Source organism: Lygodium microphyllum, chromosome 17, assembly GCF_053477565.2.
Source record: "Lygodium microphyllum isolate KBCC chromosome 17, Lygodium_microphyllum_v1.1.10, whole genome shotgun sequence".
NCBI classification, from domain to species: Eukaryota; Viridiplantae; Streptophyta; class Polypodiopsida; order Schizaeales; family Lygodiaceae; genus Lygodium; species Lygodium microphyllum.
Window position 1 is genome coordinate 94249386 of NC_141151.1, and position 11036 is coordinate 94260421.

The following is an 11036-nucleotide window of genomic DNA, read 5'->3' on the forward strand; positions in this document are numbered from 1 at the left end:
CCCAAGTGGCAACGTCAAGATATCTCCAATATAGCTATACATTAACCTTGAACAATCTCTTCAACCAAAGGATTCACAAACCATGAGAACACCTTTTAACTTACAAGATATAAATGGGTCATGGACATTGTAGACCTATTGTGATGCATATGTGCCATGTTTTACTCTAATGACCATGACAACTTGATTCAACTACCATACAAGTCATCTGGGAAGGGCTCTTTTCCTTAAGGTTTTTAATAGGTAGTGTTACTAATTCGACTATGATGTTCCTCCAACAGGCATGCCCAAATGCAAGCAACTTGGAAGTTGGAAGGGTCATGTTGAAGCTCATTCTTTATGTAGTGAGATCATGGGCATATGAGGTGACAAAATAAATGGGTGGAGAACACCATTAATGGGAATAGATCATTCATGAAGCTTGTAATGGTGGGCATGACTAGTGATACCCACCCACTTTTTTTTTGTGATACAATCTCCACTTTTAGTGTTCACAAAGGACCACATGAGATGGCAAGTTTGATGATGAGCACATCAGCTTTAGCTTATCCAATGCTATATTGGAGACAAGGGCAATAAGGGGAAAGCTTTGATGAGCCCCCACTTTCGACAAGCCAAACAAGAGCAAGTGAGACAGTGGGATGTAATGAGAGAGAGAGAGAGAGAGAGAGAGAGAGAGAGAGAGAGAGAGAGAGAAGGGGGGGGGGGGGGGGTACCCCACTGCAAGGTGTAAAACTAGCTTAGAAAATTCAAGGGTGCATGAGGGGGAGGGTATAAATTTGGCAGACCCTATCTCCCTTGACACATCCACTCTATGCTCTCGCCTTGTCCTTTTATCCCGAGGGTTTAAGCCTAGAAAGAGAGAGAGAGAGAGAGGAAGAAGAAGAAGAAGAAGAAGAAACTCTTAAGGTCGGGCATCTCATCCTTGAGACAGAGAGAGGGAGGGATTGAGGGGGGCAGAGTGAGATCCAATAACAATGGGAGAAACAGCTTGTCTTACAGCCTACACCAACTCCAAAGCCATGCCTAGTCCTGCAAAGGTTCTTTCTCCATTTGCCAATGGATCCTCTACCATGAGCCATGGCTATGTGAATGGAAGCATAAACACTAACACCTATAGCACCATCAATGGAGGAGGGGGAGGTGCACGAGGATCAGGAGGCACAGCTAATGCTAGTAATGGCAACACTAGTACCACTGCTGCTACTGGCAATGGCTATTCCAGTATGATCAATGGAGGATCAGGAGGGGGTGGAGGGTCATCAGCAGCAACAACAGCAGCGATATGCAATGGGGGCAGCAATGGCTACAATTCAGTGGCCAGTAGCAATGGAGGATCAGTAGCTACAGCAGCAGCAGCAACAGTAGCCACGCCCTGCAATGGGAGTACCAAACCCTGCAGTACCCCTGATCATAGCTTCAGTGCCCAAGGTTTTCATGCCAGCCCCTTCTACTCACATGGCTCTGCATTGGCAACTGTCAATGGGGTTTCCAACCATCATTGCCAGAATGGCAACGGCAACCTCATTAATGCTGCGAATGGCACCAGTAATAACTCCTCCCACAATGACGGCAGCCATGGAGATGCATTGGGGAAGAGCAATGGCAATTCCATCAATGCTCATGTGGATCAACAGCAGCCTGATGTCAGACGCCCTTCCCTGTGGTATGAAGAGGAAATTGACGAGAATTTGAGGTGGTGCTTTGGCCTCACAAGGTGATTATACCTCTGATTAAATTTAGCAATCAAAAAAGGAAAAAAAAAAGCTTCAGAGGATCAAGAACAAGTATTGATTATAGGTCTTAATAAGGTCTGGCTTAATTAGATGAGATGATGCAACAAGGAAAATTGGAATGATAACAAAGCAAGCAAGGCATTCTGTGTTTTGATCTCTTCTTTGTTTTCCATGTTTCTGTAGAATTCTTCACACGGGGGTCAGCAAGTATCAAGAAATTGCACTTCTCGAGACCGAGCCTTTCGGCAAGGTGAAAGGATTGATATTTAGAACCTTAACAAATTCAGAGGTTCATTAATGGCAGCTAGAGCAAAGGCTTGGTTCATCAATGAGAGAGAGAGAAAGAGAGAGAGAGAGAGAGGGAGAGAGAGAGAGAGAGTCAATGAATTAAGTGGCCTTGCAGGTCCTCACTTTAGACAGAAAAATGCAATCGGCAGAGATGGACGAATGGGTTTACCATGAATGCCTTGTCCATCCTGCTCTGCTTCTCCACTCATCGTGAGTGATTAACCCATCAAATTCCTGTAGCTTGCTGAACTAATCGCTCCTCGAAGAGACGCGATTAATGGTTGGATATTAATTGCGTTTCAGGCCCAAGAAGGTGTTCATAATGGGGGGTGGAGAAGGGTCTACTGCGAGAGAGGCCTTGCGACACAGGAGCGTGAGGAAAGTTGTTATGTGCGACATTGATCAGGTAAAATACTTGTCCCGATTGGTCTGTAGGCTAAGCTAATCGTGGGCTTAATTGGGTGGCAAGTCGTAGTTTTCTGATGAGCTGTGATGCGTCGATCAATGAAGTAATTATTTCAACTGGACTGAACTTGGGTAGACAAATGCTAATGTTTGCGGATGTCTTGGGCAGGAAGTGGTGAACTTTTGCAGAAGCTACTTAACGATGAACAAGGAGGCCTTCCAGAGCAGCCGATTACATCTGAAGATCGACGATGCAAGGTTAGCGAATTGATGTGTTTGTTCGTGCTGACGGAATTAGGATAATTAACTCCGAAGGGTGGGAGGATTTGCTAATCTGGGTGGATGGATGCAAGGATATTGGTAGGGTAGGTAATTAAACCCCTGACTGTTGGGGGGGGGGGGGGGGGGGGGAAGGGTTGGTACATCCTAGAAGGTAGGTCGATAAGGGCAAGCATGATTAATGGGTTGACAAAGAACGTTAATGAGAGGGGTAATGTTTGGGCTAACGGGGATGGTTATGATTAGTAAAAGGGATGAGCGGGGTTGACTAGACTACCGAGCTTTCTGTCGTGGGTTTGTTAGGGCGGAGCTCGAATCGCAAACCGATCACTTTGACGTGATAGTGGGTGACCTGGCAGACCCCATGGAAGGGGGCCCCTGCTATCAGCTCTACTCGCGCGGGTTTTATGAGGGCGTCGTCAAGCCAAAGCTCAATCACGGGGGCATCTTCGTAACGCAGGTACATTATTTTAATCTATTCATTTGCTTGTTTATTTGTGTTCGGTTTTGCTGCCTAATTATATCGCTGTCGCATTTCCGGCTGTTTGTAATATTCCTTCATATTTCGATGTTCTTTTTGATTTATTAACAACCAGGCTGGTCCTGCTGGGATTTTATCACACAAAGAAGTCTTCACATCCATTTTCAATACCCTTCGTCATGTTTTCAACCGTGAGTCCCTCTCTCTCTCTCTCTCTCTCATTTCAGAGAACACATCTTACTAGCCTAATTTTAAACTCATAGATAGCAATATTACCCTTATATTTTCACCTTGGTTAATTTTTTTAATTACAAAAAATATATTACACACACACACACACACACACACACACACACACACATATTTCCATTTCTGACAGACATATGTCCTCATCTTCACCCCCTTGCAGATGTTGTTGCTTACACTGCTCACGTCCCATCTTATGCTGACACATGGGGTTGGGTTATGGTGAGTCTCTTCCTACTTCACCTACTATCATAATTAAGGTCAGCATATTCAAAAACATATAATATTTATAGTCTAATCTCAATTAATCCCCTTAATTCCTTCTCGACTCCTTATACAATAAAGCTAAAGAATGCAAATGCAACTACAATCAAGTTTAGACTCAACCCATTACGTGCTCATGCAGTAATGTTTTAATTTAAAAAAGCTCAATGACAATCATGCTTATAAACAAATTCTATTGTTGTTAGGCATCTGACCAACCGTTCAACCAAGTCTCTACTGATGAGCTGGACAATAGAATCAAGCAACGCATCAAAGGGGAACTTCGTTACCTAGATGGAGCAACGCTACATGCAGCAACAATGCTAAATAAGACTGTTCGCCAAAGGTGATGGTTGATAAAAGTATGCTTAAATTTGATGTCACTATGATCGATTCCAATTGTGCTCTCCCTCTCAACTATGCTATCATTGTGATTCAATCCCTTTCCCTTTTCAACACATTAACACATCCAAGAAATTATACCAAAACCTCACACACTATTTATGATTGCCATTTTGCAGCTTGATGAATGAGAAGCATGTCTACACTGAAGACACAGCTAGGTTTGTGTATGGACATGGAAGAAGTACAACCACCCACTAATCATAATCATCATCATCATCATTGTCGTGGGTGATGATGGGTCTCAAAAGAATCACATCACATGCTCACTAGACGAGTGTGAAGTGACCTCTTCCTTCCATTCAAGATGTGAGTTCCCTATAAAGCATGGTTTCCAATCGGACTCCCTTGTACATTTACACCACCATTGACGTCTTCCTCCTTTAGTGGATGGCTTATTGTACATTGGAAGCTCATTGCAACAACATCTTCTTATGCGCCCTCTCTCTATACACACTGATACCTGGCTTGAGCCTTCAAATCAAATAGCCCCCACTTTAGAATTTTGACAACAAAGAAATACACACAAGGAATTTTTCATCTTGGGCGCTACCCTTTGCCGAAGCATAATTAGGCTTGTAATTCTTGGGTTTCCTCATCCTTTTTTGAAGATACGTGTCATTCAGACAAGTGCTAAGACCTTTTCACACATTATACATGACATACTATTGGTGGCTTTTTTGAACAAGTTTGTGTATTACTGGAAGAGGTACATGTTGAGTACACCCTTCTTTAAATATATGAAGTACTAAACATATTCATATTTTGGAAATCTTGTGGATCTACACAATACCACCGTGACATCTTTTTACTGTTGAGAGTCCGTCCTAATGGAGACCATGCGTAACATTCATATAGTAGGTGAAGTGCGACCTTATCCAATTTAAGCTAAGGCATCTAATTAAATTTGGAGTTATCATAAGCGAAGAAAATCAATAATCTTACTCTTTTTATGATGTGTAAGCTTGTGTGTGAGACAAATGTATTGATGATACAAATGGATATTTACAACAGCTTGAAGGTGCGTTGATTATAAAATAGGTGTATTAGGCCTTATGTAAAGGTGTTACTTTCCACAGCTCGGATTCTTCTGCTCCAAATTCTTCTTATGTGAAGGTGATGCTTTCCACACAGCTACAATTCTTCTGCTCCGAATTCTTAGAGTTGTTTGTTGGATACCACTTTTTCGAGAGGCTTGGAGAGATGAGGATATGCTCTCCATTGTTTTTGTATGGGTCCTTGGGATTGGGATTGTGTCAGCCCACCTGAGCAAACCTCCTTTGCTAGCTACTTTCTTCACCATCGCTGTTCTTGCGTCTGGCGTCTGAGGGCCGGCATTAGGCCGGATCAAAGGTATACTTACAAGGCTCATATCACTTGAATGATGGGCGAGTCCCCTCTTCTCTCAATGGCGCCCCCACTCAATCTCAGTTCTTTATCACCTCCTACCATACTCTCAACGATCTCTTCCGATATCTGGGACTGTCATAGCTAGACTTTCTGCCCTGAGCACAACATCTCCCACCACTTCAATTTCTTTATTGCTTCTTCCACATTCGCAAGCCATTCCCTGATCAAGATGGTGGATGGCGGAATTTGCTTCATCCGAGCGAGGAGCTTGAAGAGAAAGACCTGTGAATTCTGCTTGAGCCCCCCCGTCGTCTTTCCTGGCAGTAATGAGGGATCAAGTGATCGCTCTCCATCCTTCATTCCATAACTGCGCACTAAACTCCCTCTCCATTTTTCTCTAGATGTGGTGCTCGAGCCTAAAATCGTTCTTTCGTGGTTAATGCCATCTTAAGGATGACAAGTCTTCTTACAAAGCTGATCTGCAAATTACCCCCCCCCCCCTTAGTTGGAAAACAAATTTATTCTTACATGCAACAAGGCCTTAAAATTACTTATTAGACGTGAAAGAATAAGTCTAGATATGTTAGAAAGAATAAGCTGGATTACATTAGTTCCATGACTTGGCGCTATTACAAAGCATGCAAGTCTGCACGTGACAAACACTTGTGAGTTAGCCTAGCTATCAATTGATCACAAGTGAATTTGTAGGTTTGTCTAAACTAGATCATAGCATGATGAACCATTGGCTTTTAAAGGTGACATCTTGCCACTTGGGCTCCGCTTGGGATGCTTCAAAAATAGATTTGCATCTCACCTCCCAAATTGCTCTAAGAGTAAATAGTCGGTAGAGCTGTCAAGTTGTAACTTGTGATTTGTGTCAACAAGTTCAAACAACCCTACGATACTTGCTTCTTTCATGATGTGATCTTCTCGGATGACATTCTAATGTTTGACAAACTTTTTCTGGATAGAGTGTTAAAAACAACCATTCGAGAACAAATGTAGGGAAGATTTTGTCCCATCACACTTGCAATAGGCTAATCACACCTCTTCTGCAACCTCTTCGAAGCTTTTCTCCTGTCAATAGAGCACCTGTTAATACTGCCACAAGTTAACTTGATCTTTCAATGGGAGGCAAATGCCCCATTTGAGAGTTAGAGATTTTGCAACCTTAGGTGTTCCAATAAGTTGCCCCAAACCCTTCCAAGACGGACACTGGGGCCATCTATCTTTTTGAAGAATCTCCTTATCACCTTGGTCTTAAGAGTTGTTTGATACTATGCCTGGCCTTTAAGGCGTTTCATTGTTTGAGAGTTTATTAAATCAATGCCTATGATGCTCCACGAGTGTCAAAGTTTCTTTGTTCATGAGTTTCAAGTTTCCCACCAACATTTGAGCCTAGGGTGTTTCTTGTTATTGCCAACATCTAGCCAATAGCTTAGCTTTGAGTATAATACTTTCCTTATGGATGTCAAGCAAATCAAGGACTCCTGCTACATGTTGACCCTTTAGTTATATAAGAAAGTCAAGCGTGTATCTCGGATCTTATAACAGTGGTATCAGCTCGACCTTCTTAAAGAAAGATGTAGGGAGAAAGAGAGACAGAGATAGAGAGATTGTCAACACACTAGGGATTGGAAGATGGGCCAGTCTCCCCCCTTGTGGAGTTATATTATTGACAAGGAGCAATCTCCTCCGTTATACATAAACTAGTTCTTAACTTGTAGATCTTGGGAACAAGATCACAGTTCCTTGCACGATATACAACCGGCTAACACTTGCACAACTTGGAAGTTGGCACCTTTTGATCCTTCTTGAGTCTCTCATTCTCTCCTACACAATATGTGTAGGGATCTCCTCTTGGAGCTTGATTTCAGCAAAGCTTCCGTAGCACTGGCACATTCTCTCCTACACATATTGTGTAGGGATCTCCTCTTGGAGCTTGATTTCAGCAGAGCTTCTATATCACTTGCACCTTCTCTCCTACAGAATATGTGTAGGGATCTCCTCTTAGAGCTTGATTTCAATAGAGCTTCCATAGCACTTTATGAGACTTGAACCACCTTCTCTCCTCCTCTTGCATACATGCAAAGTGATGCTTCCTTCACCTCCTCCACACCCAAGGAGAGCCTCCCTTTTATAGGTTCAAAGAGCTTCTCTTCTTGGAGAGAGACTTGAGTGCCAAGATTGGAAAGGTTGATCTTCATGCAAGATGTGGCTGTTCTAGGACCTACTCTGCCTCACCAATTTTAGAATATATCTCTGTGCGTTGCTCGGATGGAAAAACGTCCAACACAAAAGTTGTAGATCTCGCCGTTTCTGATAACTTGCTCATGCCTACTTTAGAGATCGGATTTCTATCGCAAGATACCTTAAAAATGGTTTCACCATGTCTATTTTAAGAAAGCAACTTTTTAAACTCTATTTTTAACTTGTGGTCCATGCAACCACCTTGAGCCATAGATAATGAGAGTTTATTAGAATGCCTTAGGTCTCAACCTTAAGATTGACTTCCACACAAAAGCTTGTGTCATCTTAGACCTTAGAAAGAGAAAATCATTTCTCTCCTCACTTCTAGAGAATCACGTCTCTTGTCTTTCTTCGTGAGAGAATTACCTCTCTCGTCTTTCTTAATCAAAGAATTACTTCTCTCCTTAATTCATTAAGAGAGAAAAGAACTTAAACCTTGACTTGTAAGGGAGAGGATGACCCCAAATGAATGCAACACTCATTACACACAAGTAAATGTTTCCAGGCGTCCCCGGATGCACACATAAATACATATACACAATGCTAATGCACTTCCTCTTCTTAGAACTCAGTCCATTTTCATTTATGTGTAACTCCTTTGTTCTTGTGTACACTCTTACACTTGGCAGACAATTCCTTCCCCCTTCATAACTTGTACTACCTGTACCAGATATCCCCGTCACAGTGCTCTGATCACTCCATTAAGTGATGCACTAGGAATAATGGTTTCTAAATGGTCTCATGGCCATGCTAGATCATCATCAACACTTAAAGAAAAGTGAGTAACCAATTTATTGACATAGGTTTACTAAATAGAGAATGCATAATAAGCAATCAATTTAGTAACAGCCTCCAAAGAAATGCTTTTCTATTTGAAAAACCACATACCTTTTTACCCAAACCACTCCTCTCTCCACCAAACTGGATAAAATGTGCACACCACCCCCTCTCCTATTAGTCCACATCTAATCCCTTGTGATTAAGGAGGTGATTAAGTACTGAGCTAAAAGGGCCCTTTTTGGGTTCATATTCCCCCTAATGATGTTTGGAGGCACCTTTATTCTAATATGTGAATGGGAGGGAGAAGCATAGTGCAAGAGGTAGATGAAAGGCTAAAGAATTTTTAGTTTTACATTTATTTGGAGCTCCAATACCAAAGCTTCTCCTTAATTTCTTTAGAATCAAATGAACTTTGGATCTTTCATTGACTTTTATTCATAGGGGAAATTGTGATATTTGTAGATTTGGCCACTATTGATCACTTATCCTTTGAGCCTGGCTTTCTCAAGTCATTCTCCATGACATTGATTAGAGCTGATTTAAAAAGGTTGAAGGAAAACTAAGCTGCTCTCCAATATAGCTCTAGGAGATCTGAAGCTTTCTCCAAGTTTCCCCTTTCCACCTTCAAGATAATTAGTGTATCATTTGCAAATCCTTAGTTTTAGGGATCTCCTAGAATTTAGGGACCTCCTAAAATTTAGGGACCCCCCCCAATATGGGTATCATATGAAAGCTTTTTCCGTGTACATCGCAAAAATGGTATCCGAATCTTCATGTGACTTTCCTATGCAAAGAAATATGCATTTCAAGCTTTCAGCCCACACATGCACATTATACAAGCATTTCATGATCATGCCATCTTGTTGATTGTAACTGTCTGTTCTGGTGGATCTAGCCCACACTTCAAGGCATCAATCCTTTCTGTGTGCGAGTCTAACCCTGATATGCGTGAGTTCTAGTCACAGGCGCCCAATCGGGTCATATAGGTGAAAGTGTGAACTATCTTTTCTCTAACCCACCGCGTGGGTCCACCATAACCTGTGACCACTCATCAGTGGCCAGCTCCAATGCACTTTTCTTTATATCTAATTAGTGCAAAGGAAATAAATTTAATAAATCATTACATAGACAAATTAATGAAAAAGGATACAAATTCTGTTTCTATAGAGTTGTGACACTTTGTTCCAAAAAGACCTCCCTAGAAGGGTAAATAATTAATGAGAAGCTTTTGTGAAGAGGAGGGGGCTCAGGGGCCAGCCTTGCTTCACTCCCTACTAAATCTGAATTCCTTCCACCAACTTCTTGCATTAATTGCAATCAATGTTTGAGAGATGCTTGCAAGTAAAAAGGGGAGATTAGCAATTTTATCAAATGAAATCCCATTTTCTTTGTCATTGCCCTAAGATCAGACCACTTTACCCCATCAAATGATTTCTCTACATCCAATTGAAGAAAAATACTTTTATGGTTGGTGCTCTTGGCCTAGTCTTCTACTATGATGGCATTGAGAACATTGTTGAGCAATGACCTATTCTTGATGAACCCAAATTGCAATATGCTTATATGTTTCTATAGCAATGGGGGATAATCTTATTGATATTGCCTTGATAAAAGTATTTATATCACACTCATGGGTGCAATGGGCCTCTAGTGTGAGAGTTTAGAGCATATTTTTTGCTTGGATATTAGAGTCATGATGCCTTTTGACCATGAGGGGGGATTGCCTTGGTTTCCCAATAGAGATTGATCATTTTTTTTATCGAAGACCCTAGCTCATCTGTTAACCCTCAGACGAATAAGGTGGAAAATCTAGATTTATCTAAAGAGGAAGACATGGCCAAGGTAAAGTGAAACGGAAGTCGAAGGCACGCCAAGAAGAATCTGGAAACATAAGAAGTACAGAAAAGTCCTAAATCAAGGAGAAAGGTGCACAAGAAAAAGTGCATGCCAACACTTTTGTGAAAGAGCGTAAGGCGTACCATGATTTATTTTAAGAGTGCCGGGCTCTCACCCATGCAATTTGTAAAGGTAGACGGGTGGTAGGAAGGAAGCTAAAAGGTTAGGAGGACAATGGGAAAAAGGGCCTAGGCCATGGCCAGCCATGTAAAAAAGGATTCTTGTGTGTGACCAAAAGTAGCTATCTTCTTCTTCTTCTTCTTCTTCTTTTTCTTCTTCTTCTTCTTGCTTGCTTGAGCTTGTGCTTGAGAGAGGGAGTGTGAGAGTGTGAGGGTGAGGGACCGGGGTGGAGAATCTCTCCATCTTCTCCTCTCTTTTTCTCTTGTCTTGCTCGCGACAATGGAGCTTGGAGTGTGGAGCTTGAGGATGGAGCTTGCTTGAAGCTTGCACTTGGACTGTGGAGCCGTCGGAGTCCTCGAGAGAGGAGGCAACTCGATTGGGCATGGAGGTAAGCTCACTACACTCGGAGATAGATAGGAGTAAGCTATGTGAGATGTAGCCATTAGTGCTTGGCTTGGAACGCTTGAAACAATAAGCGGTCCGTGGGTCTTGGCGGTTGATCACCTCTACATTTTGGTTCCGTTTGCTGGGACCAACGG

At 42.1% G+C, this 11036-nt stretch overlaps 1 protein-coding gene across 1 annotated transcript; it reads left to right on the forward strand.

Moving 5' to 3' along the window:
• Nucleotides 1-803: 803 nt before the first annotated feature.
• Nucleotides 804-4841, forward strand: LOC148022155 (spermidine synthase 1-like). Its single transcript, XM_087697793.1, has 10 exons — nt 804-1717; nt 1920-1986; nt 2140-2234; nt 2328-2430; nt 2599-2687; nt 3012-3168; nt 3305-3380; nt 3599-3657; nt 3906-4045; nt 4221-4841. The coding sequence occupies exons 1-10, from the start codon at nt 978-980 to the stop codon at nt 4300-4302; spliced, it is 1608 nt and encodes a 535-aa protein (XP_087553919.1). The 5' UTR covers nt 804-977; the 3' UTR covers nt 4303-4841.
• The last annotated feature ends 6195 nt before the right edge of the window (nt 4842-11036 follow it).